The sequence below is a fragment of the Eurypyga helias genome, unplaced genomic scaffold, assembly GCF_000690775.1.
Source record: "Eurypyga helias isolate BGI_N326 unplaced genomic scaffold, ASM69077v1 scaffold12378, whole genome shotgun sequence".
Lineage (NCBI taxonomy): Eukaryota > Metazoa > Chordata > Aves > Eurypygiformes > Eurypygidae > Eurypyga > Eurypyga helias.
This window is the reverse complement of record NW_010266355.1, coordinates 86,898-103,048: the sequence shown is the minus strand read 5'-3', so window position 1 is coordinate 103,048 and position 16,151 is coordinate 86,898. Positions and strand designations below refer to the sequence as shown.

The window sequence follows — 16,151 nt, the reverse complement described above, 5'->3', positions numbered from 1 at the left end:
GGGGGAAGTGCTGGTGGCAGCAAATGGGCTGGGCATAGTCTGAAAATATTTGCAGAAATGGCTGTGAAAGGGGATCGACAGCAAAATTTAGCTTCAGAGCACAAACTGCATCATGCCTCGAGGTGCCTCCCTCGCAGGCACACGGAGCCAGGAGAAATCCCGTGGCGAGCTTTCTTGTAAATATATCTTGCACCTCAGCAGGTAGATGACGTTTGCGTTTCACAGAGGATGCCTTCGCACTGGCTGGGCGCCGTTTCCGTGTTTGCAGCCTTTGCCGGTTCGGGGGGGAAAGTCGCCGCAGTGGTTGTGGGCTCCTTGATCTCCCACGGCATGTCTTTGTTCAGGGAAAAGGGATGCTTAATGGTCATTTGGTTAGGAAAATGCGATCTTACCCGCACAGGCTCATAGATTTCTCCAGATTCCTATTCATAGGTGCATAAGATAAACTGCCTGGCATTTGCACTGTATGGGTTATTTGCTCTTAATGTCTCTTGGAACATTTCATGGGTTCAGCGAATTCAAATCATCTACTCACCCCCCTGTGCAAATGTGAGCTCCAAACCAACAATTTCTCAATAGTTAATGAACTGGTAAAAAAAAAATCTTACCCTCATCCCTTTATCTTTTCACTAGCCCCATGTTTCTCCCTGGAATGAGCTGTCTGGCTATACTGGCCACCAGCCACAGCAAAGCAGGGAGTTTCAGGGGATAAGGGACATCAGTGTCCCAAGTATTTTAGGTTCTTGGGAGACTTGGGGCTGTTGGACCCTGTACCTTGGGGTGCAGGTCCCCGTGGTTCGGGCTCAGCTCCGGGGCAGGCTGGTGAAGGGCTCTGCAGAGCTCACAGGGAAGCGCGATGGGACGGGCTGGGGGTGCCCAGCAGTGCAGCCAGCCCCCTCCCCTGCCAGCCCGCGAGGGATGTGCCCCAGCTCAGCCCGGGGACATGGGACCCGCTGGCGTGGACGTGGGACACGAGTGGGTTGTGGGACGCTTGTCTCCAACTGCACTCGAGGGACAGGCTAATCCCAGGAGATGCGACCAAGCCCTTCTCCCCACAGCTTGTAGCGGGTGCAGTGATTTCCTTGCTGCAAAGCTTAATTGCCTAGGCAAATATGAAGAGAAAAATTATCTAAAATGGTTAATTGTATATTTTATTAGCAGAAGTTTCTCACCTTTTTTAAAAATGGAAATGAAAGTCTGTTTTGTGCATTTTTCTTTTTTTTTAATGTATTTTGGCAAAGCTGCGGGATGTTTTAAAGCTGGCTAAGCTGTGCAGGAGGCGAACAGATGGGACGTGTCTGGATGTGCATATTCCTATTATCACCTCTTAAGTAGAAATGCAACTTGATGTGCAATTTTCAAATGCCGTGAGGCCAGGACCGTGGGGAGGGGGCCACTGGGCTGCTCCGGGGTGAGAAGTGGCTGTTTCTGGGACATCCTGTTCACAGCTGAAAGGATCTGATTTCATGGAGGCAGGGGGAGAACAGCAGCAATATATTGGAAGCAGTCTATTTTTGTGCAGAAATAAATAGCCATGAGATTTATTTTTCTAGTTCTGTTCCATCCAAACAGATGAGTGAGACATTGCTATTTGTCTGACAGCTTCCAGCTGTAGCTGCCGCAAGTTCAGAGATGGAATGGTACCTCTGCCCAAGAGAATTTCCATCCACCCCCTATTATAAATAGCAAAATATTCATAAGTAGTGCTGTTCTACAGCAAAGAGCTTATCAGCTATGCAGTGTTGTTGTTAGGGCTGTTAAATAAGCGGATAGGATACTAATTTATCTCCCTTATTTTTAATTTTCATCATTAATATATGGCTCGTAAAAATTGGCTTGCACTGCTGCTTCTCTCTCCTAGTTACGCCCGGGGGGTCCTGAGCAAATGGGTTCGTTGCAGGAGCGAAACACATCCAGCCTCTTCCAACCGCCTGCAGACTGCTGGCTAACAAAAGCCAATATTGGCTTATAAAATAATATCCCACTCTCCTAATCACATGAGAAGGGAGATGTTCACGAGGATGGGAGCTGTTGATAAATACTGGCTTTAAATCCAGCCGCTGGCTCTGCCACCCCCCACCCCGCAGAGCCCCAGCATGGTGGGGTTAACCAAGACACAGATCCTCTCCAGCAGCCGGCAAGCAGACAGCACGGGTGCTTGCCCAGAGAACTGGTCCTTCAGGATAAGGTTGAGATTTGGCTGCCCTGGTAATCCATTAATCAAATAATTGACTAACGCGCTGTCGTGTGGATCGGTAACCCGTGGGAGCGGTGGGATGCGTGCGGAGCCGTTCCAAAGCCGTGGTTTAACTCCAGGGGTTGGATTTGGTTTTTTTCCTTGTTGAGCCTGGTCTCAGGATTTCTCTAAGGCAGGCCAATGGGAACTCTGTAAAAAAAACCTGTGTCCCCCTCCCCTCCTTCTTCCCAGCCCTTTTCCCCGACCAGAGCTCAGGTGGAGCTTCCCAAATAGACGTGGGCATCCCCAAAAGCCTCGTGGCGCTGGGCGCACCCGGCTGCCTCCTGCTCGCCGAGCCCACGAAGCTTTGGGGGCAGCAGGAGAGGGCTTGGTCTGCACCCCACGATCCTGCGCCAGGGTGGGCTCTCCCCACGGATCGCTTTGGTGTTTGTAGTGACCCTGGGCCAGCCCTGGCCATTCTGTCCCCTTTCCTAATCTCATAACCTCCCTCTCTGCTACTGCTGCTTTCAAGCCCATCTCATCCTCTTTTGTCCTCACTGATCTAGTTTAATAATTCCACTTATTAATGGAATTTATTCCATTAATAATTTGTTTTTCCCTACGAGAGACCTTTGCTGTGTGTAGATTTGTCTTGTGTCTTCCCCTGGTTTTCTCCTGTTGAACTTTCCTGTCCAGTCCTGAAATGTGTCATGTTGGTTGCTGAGCTGTTCCTTTCCGAAGGGCACTGTCCTTCCAGGCACCGCAGCTCCCAGGAAGGGTGGGAAACCTGCCTGGTGCTGCTGGAGGCTCAGACAGTGCCGGGATCCTCTGTATTCCGGAGATCTCCGTGGCAAAGTGGCTCAGTTGTCCGAATAAACCCTTCCTGCGCCCGTTTGTTCCTTATGTCCTCCATTACATGTTCTGTCCATCAGTATTTCCAAGTCTCACCTGATTTCAGCCCATTTCTTTGTGCTAGAGGCAGGGATGGGCAGGAAAGGTGCTGACCCGGTGGGAGCTGATGGTGTGGGGCTTTTTCCCCACGGCTCAGCTGCCTCTGCCCATCCTCTGCTGCTTTGTTACCTCCTTGCCTCCCAAGCATCCTCTTCCTATCCTTTTCTTTTTTTTCTATATACTTTAATAACTACCTTGAGCCCTTCTCTACTTTCCAGGTACATTTCTGGGTGAATTCAGTATCCCAGCCTTGGCTGGGAACCCGACAGCCTCCCCCTGAAAGCACTGTGTCTTTCTGGCCCTGACGTGCCCTCCCCGTGGTTGCAGTGAAGAAGAGTTTAAAAGCACTTTTTTTTTTTTTCTTTGTTTGTCTTTTCTCTCCTGCTGATTTCAGCCCGAGGGATTACAGAAACAACTCCCAGCTTCATGTATCCCTACGGGACCTCAAGCAGTCAGATGGTGCTCAGAGGGGTGGACCTCTTGCTGGAGTGCATTGCTTCGGGAGTGTACGTACTGTGGGAAACAGGGAGAGGGTGGTCCCGCCATCCTGGCGACCTGGGACGGGCTGGCATCGAGATGCTGAACCAGCAGTGGAAGTACCTCTGGCTAGGAAAAGGGATCATTCCCTTCAATTTAACTGCTATTAACAATACTCTCATAACCTACCTAAAGTGTAAGAGCACAGAGCAAAAGGGGGAGATGACCTTTGCAGCACTGCTCAGAGAAGCAGGTGTCTTCAGATCCTTGCTGTCCAAGGATAATGCCCCACTGGTTTGTCCTTATAGCTATTTGCAAACCTCCTGACTGCTCCTCACTGCACTGTATAAGCTGCAGGTGAGGATGTTCGTGGTCCATGTGCCTGCAGAAGCATCCTCGGCTTCCTACCTCTGTCCAAACGGTGGCAGCACTCCCAGGACATGCTGCCTGGGGCTGCCCACACGTGCTGCCAGGCCAGCGCTCTGCGTCCCCGAGCACGAGACGGACCCCGCTCCTGATCAGCTGGTGATGCTGGGGTCCAGGTTTAGGGGCTGTGCTAGGAAGGAGGGTGGGCCAGCAGTTGGATCACTCCTTCTCGCTGGGTGTGAGCAGTTACGATTGCAGAATTATCAACTGTTTCCTTAGGAGTCATTGTCTTGTCTTGCAAAAGGATTTATCTTCTCCCCTCTCCTTAGACCAGCACCAGACATCATGTGGTACAAGAAAGGAGGAGAGCTCCCAGCAGGCAAAACCAAGCTGGAAAACTTTAACAAGGCCCTTCGCATCTCCAACGTCTCCGAGGAAGACTCCGGGGAGTATTTCTGCTTGGCGTCGAACAAGATGGGCAGCATCCGCCACACGATCTCGGTGAGAGTGAAGGGTACGTCATCTTTACCTTGCCATCTCTCTTACCTTCGCAACCAGAAGACGAGGGGACGTGCGCGCGAGGGGATGCTCTGATTTGTGGCAGGGGCTGTCTCTGTGCTGTATCCAGCCGTTCTTCCTTCTTGTCCAAACTGACCTAAAAGCAGGGTGAGATGTGATCTCAGCTGGCGTAACTCAGCAGAGCTTCGCTGATATAAGAGGGTAGGTTTAGATTGGACATCAGGAAGGAATTCTTCCTGGGGCGGGGAGCACTGGGACAGGTTGCCCAGAGAAGCTGTGGATGCCCCATCCCTGGGAGTGTCCAAGGCCAGGCTGGATGAGGCTTGGAGCAACCTGGTCTGGTGGAAGGTGTCCCTGCCCATGGCAGGGGGTGGGACTGGGTGGGCTTTAAGGTCCCTTCCCACCCAAACCATCCTGTGGTTCTGTGATATAAATGGTTGTGGTTTTGTACAAAACAGGAGGATTGTGGCCAAAGAGCAGGGAAGAGGACTCTCCACTCTTGCTGCACCCGAGAGCCCACTTGACAGAGAATGGTGTTTTCATGCCTTAGTTCAGCGGTGTGCAGGCAGGGAGGGGATTTTGGATGAGGTAGTACTGCTGTGTTCATAACTGGTGCACTGGTGTATTTCAAAGCTGCTCCATACTGGTTGGATGAACCCCAAAACCTCATTCTGGCCCCTGGTGAGGATGGCAGACTGGTGTGTCGAGCCAATGGGAACCCCAAGCCTGCGATACAGTGGCTGGTGAACGGTGAGCCTATAGAAGGTGAGTGAGGAAGGATCTCCACCTCCTTTACACAAAACCTAGCCAGGGATCTTGTGGCTGACCATGACAGCCCAAGGTACAGTCGGGGGGCCAGGCACCCCGCTGAGCAGTGCGCGTGGGCTCTGGCATCGCAGCACAGAAACCACTTGTTTGTCTGAGACAAGACCGTGTCTCTAAACTGGGGAGGTCACGTCCCTTCGTCTGGTTTTCACCTGGGCTGAGACAGAAAGATGAGTAATGATATGGAGAGTGTGGGGAATTTTAATTTAAAATTTAATTTGAAGAGTGCTCTCTGTTTTGAAGCTTCTCCCCCCAACCCGAGCCGAGAAGTAGCTGGAGACACCATTGTATTTCGAGATACGCAGATTGGCAGCAGTGCTGTGTACCAGTGCAACGCGTCCAATGAGCACGGCTACCTCCTCGCCAACGCCTTTGTCAGCGTCCTGGGTAAGTACTTACAGAAGATGAACTGCCTGTACTCACGTTTTCCCTGCAAAAGTGTTGTCTATTTGCTTTCCTCTTGGTTGTATTCTACTCCGAGGCTAATGCATGAAGGTACGTGACCTCTGCAACTGGGCTTTGGAGCAGAATTCCAATGCCGTGGACCTGCAAAGCCAGGTGAGGCTGAGCAAGTCCTGCAGGCACCAAGATGTAAGCTGATTCATGTAGCGAGGCTGGAAAGGGAAGGAGAGATGAGAGGGAATGGAGAAGCTCTACCGAGTCTTGAAAGTGCCAAGAGGGAACAAAAGAGCAGGGAAGGTGGATGAAAAGACTGGAAAGGGAGCAGCGGCCTGGAAATTGGTTTTTCTTTCTCATGGCTGTGATTTTTGCTGTTTGCAGACGTGCCTCCACGGATACTGGCCCCTCGCAATCAGCTCATCAAGGTGATTCAAAACAACCGGACCCGACTCGACTGCCCTTTCTTTGGCTCGCCGATCCCCACCCTGAGATGGTAAGAGCTGCAGCACGTCCCCTGCTAGTCCGGAGGGATGGGAAGAGGAGGTTTCCTGCTCTTCCTTCCCTTACAATAGCACTTTGTGGTGTTGTGAGGTTTAAGAACGGCCAGGGGAACACACTGGATGGAGGGAACTACAAGGCACATGAGAACGGGAGCTTGGAGATGAACATGGCTCGGAAGGAGGACCAGGGCATCTACACTTGCGTTGCTACCAACATCCTGGGCAAAGCGGAGGCCCAGGTTCGCCTGGAGGTCAAAGGTAGGGGCACAAAAGGTCAAAACAGTCCCTCGGATCTTCTGAAACTTGCAGCAGAAATAATAATTTATGTTAAGGGAGGGTTGGCTGCGCACTCCAGCAGTCTGTCAGCAGGACAGGTGCTGCGTGCTCTGGAGCTGGAATCCAGAAAAGGGCAGAGATTCCCTTTTAATCTTGGAAAAAACCCAAAGTGTGTGGATATACTGAAGCTGTAGAAGGGCTTGGTGTGGATATTGAGTTGCGAGATGCCATAAGCACTGCGAAAAGAAACACAAAGAAATACATCAGGGTTAACTTGATGGCAATTAAACATTTTTGGATTCAAGTTTCCACTGGGGCTTTCCCTGTTCAGCAAAACTGATTTCTGACTCAGAAAACCGGGTATTTTTCAAAGGGTCAGCATGAATTAATGGCTTGTTAAATTAATTTATTTGCAAGCGTTTGTATCTGAGACAGTTCACTACAGCCAGCTTGGCAAACACTTGACGTGCATGCTTCTCTTCTCCGAGAAAAACCACTCTTCCCCGAGTTCCTGAGCAGAGACCCAGCAGTTTGGTGCCTAACACTTTCTTTTGGATGTTGTGCAGACCCAACGAGGATTGTGAGAGGACCAGAAGACCAGGTGGTGAAGAGGGGCTCCATGCCTCGCCTCCACTGCCGTATAAAGCACGACCCTACGCTGAAGCTCACGGTCACCTGGCTGAAAGACGATGCCCCCCTGTACATTGGAAACAGGTCTGGGTTTAACTGACTATAATATTTTATTAACAGCTACTTTGGGATATTTTGATTAAATGGGTGGGTTAGTAACAGGCTACTTCAAAATTAATGTTTATCTGCTGTGAGTGGTAGAGTTGTAATTTCCTTTCCTTCTCGTGGAGTGAGATCTGATCATGGGACACAAGCCCGGCAGCGGTCAGACTGTTTCCCAAAAGTGTGATTTTTCCAGATATATACCAGAGTACATTTGCTAATTCATTAGGAAACGAGGTTTCCAAGAAGCACTCAGTGTATCCTTAGCTGATAAAATCCTCACACCGGAGACGTACTCTTGTTTGGGCTTTTTAATGTATTTTATCAGGGAACAGTTAGACCTCAGTCCTGCTGCCTAACATGTGTGGGCACAGTCGTGTGATTATCGGTTTCATCCCTTCAAGGATGAAGAAAGAAGAAGATGGTCTGACAATATTCGGCGTGGCTGAGAAGGACCAAGGGGATTACACCTGCGTAGCCAGCACGGAGCTGGACAAGGACTCGGCTAAAGCCTACCTCACCGTACTCGGTAAGGCTGTGCTCCTGATGCAGAGCGCAGTGCTTTATTTGTCATCCAACAGACTGACTTGAAGGTCAGGCTGAAAGGGTGATCTGTGATCACAGAATTGTCCTCTGAAGCGGAGATGCTCAGGGAGATGCTGGTCCCTTGCTGCAGGACTCGGCAAGGATGTGCTGCCTCATCTCGGACTCAGGCAATGGCATTGAATTTGAGTCGAAGGAAACTTGTATTTGAGACCAAAAAAAAACCACGAGTAGTTATTACGTACAGCTAAAAATATCCAGATGTGGAAGTTGAAGCTCTGTGAGAACAGCCCTAAATTTGCAAGTGAATTTAGCTGAACATCAGGGTGCTCAGCAACCCTGGAAACCAGGGGTGAGGGAGCCTCTCCAAGCCTTGCAGGTCCCCTTTTTAATATGGGGAGTGATAAAGCTAAATCCATTCCCCGCACCCATTTATGCACACCGTGAGATCTCCTCACAAAACACGGATTTATCAATCCCTGCTCTTGGCCACCTCAGATCTTGCCCCATTCACGGAAGCGCCCAACCTGCCAGTGCTGCTGGCACAGACCCACAGTGCCCTACAGCAGTCAGCGTAATATGCATCTCATATCCCTAATAATTTGATTTATTTCCTTGCCTTTTCCCCTAATAGCTGATTAACTCTACAGCAGGCTGATGTTTCCCCTTTGCCACGCACCAAGTACGAATAAAGGTGTGCAGAGTGTGCCCGGAGGTCTCTGGGGGAAGGACATGCCTGCTCAGGTCCCCAGGGAGGATCGGATTGTTCTGAAACCTGTAACTGTGTGTGTAACTTTATATTTGCCAGGTGCTCCTTTGGCCACCCAAGCTTAATGACTAAACTAACACGGTTAACAGCCAATGTCTTACCTTGCAGCTGTCCCTGCTAACCGTTTGAGAGACTTACCTAAAGGTAATCATCACTAATTCGTTGGGTTTATTTTATTTTGTAAATTGATTTTGTTTTGCCTTGCCAATAACGCCAATAGAAAGTCTTGGTGTAGCAGTTGAAAAAGCTGGGAGCTGATGCTTCCAAGACCTGTCCGTGTTGTCCTTGAAAACTCATCCAGACGGCCATGGGTAGAAAGCTCCTGTGTCACATCATTTCGTGTCCCACAGTGCCAGTTCTTGGGGGCAACAATCACCTTACCCATACCTGGAAACGTGAGAGAAAAAAAAATCACATTGAATCCCTTGAGCTCTACCTGGAAATAAGTTATATTTACTGTCACTGGTCTGGTACGAGCTGATTCTGTGTGACCATGTGGGTTGTGACGAGATAAACCAGAATTGCACCCAGATAATTTCCAAGTATGTCCTTTCATCGAGGTTTTGTGTCCTTTCTGCTTGACTTGTTTGCATTTAGTTTTGGCCAGCTGCGTGTGGGTGGTTGTAAGATCATACATCCCCCCCCTAAGCCACGGTATCATGCTTCTGCCACAGGATAACATCAGGTGCACAGGGAGCAGGTAGGGTTTCAAGGCAGGGCACAACTGGTGTGTGAGCACGTTTGTATTTACAAAATTGCACCAGTCCACCAAGAGCTGCAGGACGTGAATCGTGCCACAGAGCATGTGTCCTCCCATGGGTCTGGACTAAGACAGCCAGGGCTTCCCCTCTTGGGAGAAGTGATGGGAACTAGGACTCCCAGATCCTGGGACAATCCCAGCTTAATTTGTCTCATTGCACGGCCAACAGAACGGCCCGACCGGCCCCGTGACTTGGAGCTGTCAGACCTGGCAGAGAGGAGCGTGCGGCTGACGTGGATTCCCGGCGATGACAATAACAGCCCCATCACAGGTCAGCCGCCGGACCCTCTGCCCTGTATCCCTCCCGCTTTCTTCTACACGGTGGAAGAGAATTTTTCCTTGTCAGCTGAGCCCATTACCCCACCTCTCCATCCTCTCCCCCAGACTACATTGTCCAGTTTGAGGAGGACCGGTTCCAACCTGGCATGTGGCATAACCACTCCAGATACCCCGGGAGCATCAACTCGGCTGTCCTGAGCCTCTCTCCTTATGTCAACTACCAGTTTCGGGTGATTGCCGTGAACGACGTGGGCAGCAGCCTGCCCAGCATGCCCTCTGAACGATACCAGACCAACGGGGCACGTGAGTACCGTCTGCCCGGTCCCCTTTGCCACCGTGACTTGACATTGTTCTTTATCTGGCCACCACTCTCCAAGAAGGCTCTTGGAGTGTATGATCACAGCTCTTGTAACAGAAACGTGTACACAGGTAATGAGCTGGTCCATGCAGTCACGTGCTGGGGTGTAATTTTATATATCGCATCCTCAAGCCCATGACTGATGCTCTGCAGAGCAGCAAAACTCAGACGGAAAGATTTACGCAAAGGCCAGTCACTCCAGCAGAATCTGTTGAAGGAAAGCCCAGTTTCACCTTACAGAGAAGCTTTCTAAAGAACGTCTTTCATCCTTTCTAACCACAGGAAGCTCAGAAGCCTCTTGGAAAATTAGACTCAAGTGTAAACTGGCCACAAGCAAAAGGCATTTTGTTCCAAAATTCATTGTCCACTGCTAGAGCTGGCCAGGAGCCCAGATCGATGCAGGAGAAAACTGTGCTCCAGTCCATGACCGGGATTCGGGTCGTCAGTTGGTGTGCCCAGTGCTTTGTACGTTGTAGAATACTTGGGAAAATCCACACGAGGAATTCACAAGCAGCTTAGCAGTTTTGCGGCATTTCTTAATTTAAACCATGGCAGAGATACTTTCGCAGTATCTACTGGCATCTAGTGTTGGCTTTCGACATTACTACTCTTGTTTCACATTTCAAGAGTGTCAGACATTGCTCCTGGGGTTGCTTCACAATGGCTGCCTTTCAAAGATTTAGGACATTTTTGGGGAAAAAAAAAAAAGAGGCTCCTAAATAAATGTCCTGGTTTTTGAGTGCTGAGTCTCATGTTCCATTAACCTGAATAGGAACTTCTGGAAAAATCAGGCCACTAACTTCTGTCTCAGAAGTACTTTTGGCTTGCAGAGTAAAGGGTTTTTAACCACTCAAATGGTCATTTTTCAACACTATAAACTGATTTTTTTTTTTTCAATGTGAATTTCAGGTCCTGAAATTAACCCAACAGGAGTTCAAGGTGCAGGGACCCAAAAAAATAACATGGAGATAACCTGGACGGTGAGTTTTTTGGCGCTTGACAGCCACACAGCGTCTTCCCGTTGCGATCACAGATGCTAAGATACAGAGATCTCGGCATCTCTATCGCGTGTGATGTGCCACACCGTAACCTTCGTCACTGTAAAGGAAATCAAAAGCAGAAGAGTCAGCTTCGAGAGAGACCACAGTTAGTGCCTAGAAGAAGGTCTGGGATAAAACCAGTAATTTGCAACTATGTGAGACAAAGAAAAGATGCTGGATCACAGACAGAGGTTAGGGAGGATGCTCAGATTCCGATTCCTTAAGCAGTATATAGGGCTTACGGAGCAGCTCTTGCCTTTCTCCGTGGACCCCAGTAGGTGTCATCCACAAACAATCCAGTGTGTGTAAGGGGGATGGAGACTGCAGTGGGAGTACGGATGGGAACGTAAGGATACGGTTCTTGGTCCTGCCTTGGGTCTGGGGGGCAAGGACTAACTATGTCTCTCCCTGGGAACAAAAGTATTGACATCCTTTGAGATTCGCTGACGGAGCATGAAATAAGAACCAGCTGCTGAACGGAACGTTTTGGAGCTCCACAGCAGGGAAATACAGTTTCTGTTTCTCCCTCTGACTTTATTTCTCTGTTTTGGTCCATTAAGCCTCTGAACGCAACCCAAGCTTATGGGCCCAACCTCAGGTACATCGTGCGATGGAGGCGGAGGGACCCCCGCGGGAGCTGGTACAATGAGACAGTGAAGGCACCAAGGCATGTCGTGTGGAACACCCCCATCTACGTACCCTACGAGATCAAAGTGCAGGCAGAGAACGACTTTGGTAGAGCCCCGGAGCCTGACACCGTCATCGGCTATTCAGGGGAAGATTGTGAGTATTTTCTCAGCCAGAGACCGTAAGTGTTTCAGAAAGGCAGGGTCCCACCCGAGGTCAGTGGGTTGGCACCTGTGTCCGGGACATGTTCACAGCACTGCTTTGTGTGGCACAAAAATCCAGTTCCAGGCCTTGGCAGAAAGAGGCTTGGCCGTTAGATCTGTTGTGGGCTCTGCCTGGATGACCCAAGTCACTTAGCATCTCCCTTGCTCTCTGTAAGACCCAGACAGCACTTGGAACACAGTAAGGTTTCACTTCAGATGACCTTTGGCTGGATTCCAGTAAACTGCATTAAAATTTTTGCCCCTGATGTCTGCAGAGCACCAAGTTCCCGTTGGACAAGGGGGTGCTACGAATAGCCAAAAGGCCCTCGGTTCCTCTTGGACTGGATTCTTGTGCCTCTCGGATAAGGCCCCAGCTTGGGCTTCTGTTTGCAACACACCATTGGCTCAGCTTATCTTCCTTTAAAACTCTCCTCCCAGTCACGCAGAACAGCGTCCAGCTTGTTTAACTCTCTTTTCACCTTCTTGCTGGGCTACTGGTATCACCTTCTGTGTCCGTAGCATCCACGACACTGACCTCCAGTCATCCTGATCCTGTTAGTGTAATGTGGTTTGCTGCCAACAGCTTTGTTTTTGAAGAAATAGGTATTAGTTCATTCAGCATCAGTGGGGTCCCTGGCTGCGTGACTTTCAGATTACCAAGAAGGAAGGTAGACAAGGCAGCTGAGCAGCCGTGACTCCAGGCTTGAAGCCAAGGGGCACAAACAGGGCGCAGCAATTTCAAGAAAATTCTGCAGTCTTGGTGCTGCGGCAGCACATGCGACGCATCCTCCCACTGTGCATCTTCTCCCAGAGGGGACATGGCAACGGGAAGGAAAGTGGGCAGAAACGGGGGGAGTCAGGGTAAGAGCTGAGCGCCGGAAGCAAAGCTGGACCTGGCTGAGGGCTGTTACTGAGAAGCTCCAGGAGCACCTGACTGCACCATCGTCTCCACTCTGCGCGCTACCTGAGGGGGTTTTTGTTCTAGTTTCAGTTGAAAACTTGTGCAATAATTCTGAGTTTTGGGAGGATCTGAATTAGCCTGCCCACGTGTGCTTCACCTGGAGGTCAACCAGGGAGAGCAAAGCGCCCATATCACACCCCAGACACAGATGTGTTCCTCCCTGTACCCCGAGGGGTGGGACAGGTTGGAAAAAACCCAAGACTCATCCCTGCCCTGTCACGTCTGAATTGCTTCACAAATAACTGCAGCTTTCTACATGCAAGCAGGTGATGTGTGTACAGAGGAGGTAAAAAACCCAGCTTGGACCAACAGCAGGTTCTCACCAAATTCAGATTAACGGATGTGGAAATAACAGGTAGTTTTGTAACTCTTGGTGCCCAGCCAGTTGGCAGCGGGAGGGGGCTGGGTCTGCCGGCAGCGGTCACGCTGTGCTACCCTTCGCTGGGAGGGGGCGGTGAGCCAGACCCCCCTTCCTTGCTAACGTGACCTCTTGCAGCCGTGTGTAGGAAGCCCTGCTATTAACTGGATCACGAATATTCTCATGATGGCTGACTGAGTGAAATATGAGGGGTTTATTTTTCCCTTTCCTGTGGAAGTAACGCTTGGAAAACAACAGTCAGCTTTTTAAGCACGTACATCAGGGGGAAAGTGAGGGGGACAGAGGTAAGTGATGCTATGCTGTGTATTTTCAGGGTTGGAGGGTCTGCTGGCTCCAACTGAGGGCAGCCAGGAAGCTGAGAGTTGGCCTGTTGCTCCTGTTTTATGTTATCGAGTTTAGAATTCCTCGGAAATTGAATTGAAGGAGGGAGAAAAGGAGATGCTGCTGGCAGGCAGGGCCGGACATGGTGCCAGCAGATGTCAGAACAAGGGCATGGGGCCGCTGCTCGCCCGGCGTACAGCAGCCTGGCAATGCTGTGATGGGAAAACCATGGCAAGGGGGGCAGAGGGGTGTCTGTCTGACCTCCAGGGTACCGCTGGGTGCCCTAACATCCACTCTGCTTTGTCCCTGAATGCTCAGATCCCAAGGCTGCGCCTACGGATGTTAGGATAAGAGTTTTAAACAGCACTGCCATTGCTCTGACCTGGACCCGAGTGCACCTGGACACCATCCAGGGACAGCTCAAGGAGTACAGAGTGAGCCAACCCAAATATCTTTGGCACTGACTATTAATACAGCTAACCTTCTCACCAGCAGAGGTGGCCCCAGTGATGGAGCTGCCTGAATGGGGATGACAGAAAACTTTGGCCACCGTGGCCCTTTTGCCACAGCCAGGTGCAGACCACGGGGCTGAGCTCTGCTCTAGAGCAGCATCAGAACTGAAGGGCCTTGGTTTGCTCTTTGTGGTGCCTGGATGGGGCTGGAGACATCTCCCGTTGCTCCCCCTGGGGCTCGGTGCTGGGCTGGCCCTTCCCAGTGCCTGCCCGTGGGATCTGGGGTGCTGAGACAAAGCACGCGGGGCTGCCCCTGTGCACCCAGAGAGGGACTCGGGGTGGCCCTGCCCATGCAGAGAGGTGTCTCCTGGCTCTAGAGCTGCCCAGAACCACAGGCTGGCTGGTTCCAGGGGGAATGACCTCAGATAGGTACAAACAGCCTAGTTTTTGTGTCATCCTCAAAGTACCTACATCGTCTTTTAATGACCACCAACCCCCTGCAAAGCCTAAAACCAGCGGTTCGTACTAACTGGCAACTAAAGACAGCATGGATCCTGTTTGTTCCTTCACTGCGCCGGTAAAATTCCAGGGTTTGTGTACAGAGGTCAGACACTGTTCAAAACAAGCAGAAATCCGGACGGAGCCCGTTCTATCAGAGTTTAAGGCGCTACCGAAAGCACGTGTCCTGCAAACAGTTAGAGCGTTGCGAATCCAATAACCCGCTGGGCATAAAGCAAAGTCCCTGGGTACTGCTTTCATTTCTTCTGCCTCTGTCATTCTGGTCTGTGTTCTGAATGAATCTTATTTCTGCATGAAATGAGATTTACAGTCAGGGCTTCGAATGGGAGACTTTCCAAGTTCAGGCTTTGCTTTGTGCCTGGGCGCATCCCACCTTTCCTTGTACGCCGCTACGGTGCTACTCCGGGTAGGAAGGGAGAATCCATTGATGCCTAGCGCGTGGGAACCAGAAACAGCTCTTTGTAGTCTGAGCTTAATGGTTTTGCTCTGTGACATTTGGTAAACACTTAACCCCGTGCTCAGCCTCTTCCTCGGGTAACACCACTGACCTGCCTCGCTACGGGGACACGGAGCTTCGTTAATTGCTCTAAACGGCTTCCGCAGCCGAGAGCTGCTCTTTGGAAAGGCGAGGTTTTGCTATGCTTTGTTAATGAAAAAAAAACCAGTTGCACTTAAATGGGAAAAGCTTCATTTGCCCTGCATGTTTCTTGAAGGCCTATTTCTGGAGAGACAGTAGTTTGCTGAAGAACCTGTGGGTCTCCAAAAAACGGCAGTATGTGAGTTTTCCTGGAGACCGAAACCGGGGCATAGTGTCCCGGCTGTTTCCTTACAGCAACTACAAGCTTGAGATGGTTGTAACCAACGGGAGAGGAGATGGGCCACGCAGTGAAGTTAAGGAGTTCCCCACACCAGAAGGAGGTATGTTCCCGGGGCGGGGGGGCTGTGCAGACACCCGTCCCTCGGGCGCGTGCTGGGAGAGGTTTGGGTGGTTCAGCTCTGCAGAGCGGACCAGGAGCCGCATCGCTCTGCGGCAGAGCCACGGGTGCTGCTGGGGAGATGTGCTAGGGACAATTTTTAGCTGAGCCTGGGCTGCATCTTCTGGGCAGCGTCACTGTCACACGGCACTGCTGTATGCCTTCGTCACCGCGGGGCAGGTGACATCTCGGCAGCTACACCTAGAGCTCCCTACTGGCACTGTCTCATCAATCTAAAAATCCCCTTCAGGTACTTGGAACACATCAGCAAGTAGCTCTTAGGCTGAACAAGGGAAATGTTTGCAAAGCCTCTTCAGAGGCACAGCACCGTGCCCTTGATTTGCTGCCTGACCTGCAAATGTCACCGTGCCTCCCCGTCGGTGAAATGGGAGCGAATATTCATCTTGCTCAGTAAAAGGCAGCAAAATCTCTGCAAGACCCAAGTACTTTTGTTCTGAAAGGATGTCACTAATACCACTGTCAGGCTTTTAAGGCAAGAGCACCTCATTCTTTTGTTTAAAGAGCTCGTGTCAGGGATGAACTTGAGATTTTAATTTTCTTGCTGTCACAGGAGCTATTTATAGATATGCCTATACCTTTTTGTTGGAGCTGCACTTTCAGTGGCTGGCAATGAACCTTCCTATAGCGCAGATGTTTTTGGCACAGTATGTTACAAAACTGCAAGAACGGAGAAAACAGTGGGGGCTGGAAGCAAATCCTGTCTCAGCCAACACAAAATGCAATG

The 16,151-nt window shown here is 50.6% G+C and overlaps 1 protein-coding gene across 7 annotated transcripts in view; it reads left to right on the top strand.

Annotated features, from left to right (window-relative positions):
* Positions 1 to 16,151, top strand: part of NFASC (neurofascin) — a 51,397-nt gene that overhangs the window by 8,504 nt on the left and 26,742 nt on the right. For 4 of the 7 annotated variants that reach the window (XM_010157049.1, XM_010157055.1, XM_010157054.1 and 1 more), the window contains exons 7-19: positions 3,522 to 3,633; positions 4,300 to 4,484; positions 5,123 to 5,254; positions 5,558 to 5,701; positions 6,095 to 6,206; positions 6,305 to 6,471; positions 7,056 to 7,203; positions 7,626 to 7,750; positions 8,642 to 8,677; positions 9,463 to 9,564; positions 9,678 to 9,875; positions 10,840 to 10,910; positions 11,531 to 11,753. In XM_010157049.1, the coding sequence (XP_010155351.1) occupies positions 3,522 to 3,633; positions 4,300 to 4,484; positions 5,123 to 5,254; positions 5,558 to 5,701; positions 6,095 to 6,206; positions 6,305 to 6,471; positions 7,056 to 7,203; positions 7,626 to 7,750; positions 8,642 to 8,677; positions 9,463 to 9,564; positions 9,678 to 9,875; positions 10,840 to 10,910; positions 11,531 to 11,753 (1,755 nt within the window). Of the gene's footprint in view, positions 1 to 3,521; positions 3,634 to 4,299; positions 4,485 to 5,122; positions 5,255 to 5,557; positions 5,702 to 6,094; positions 6,207 to 6,304; positions 6,472 to 7,055; positions 7,204 to 7,625; positions 7,751 to 8,641; positions 8,678 to 9,462; positions 9,565 to 9,677; positions 9,876 to 10,839; positions 10,911 to 11,530; positions 11,754 to 13,779; positions 13,896 to 15,145; positions 15,351 to 16,151 lie in introns of all 7 variants that reach the window. The other 3 variants (XM_010157052.1, XM_010157051.1, XM_010157048.1) reach the window with 2 other exon arrangements.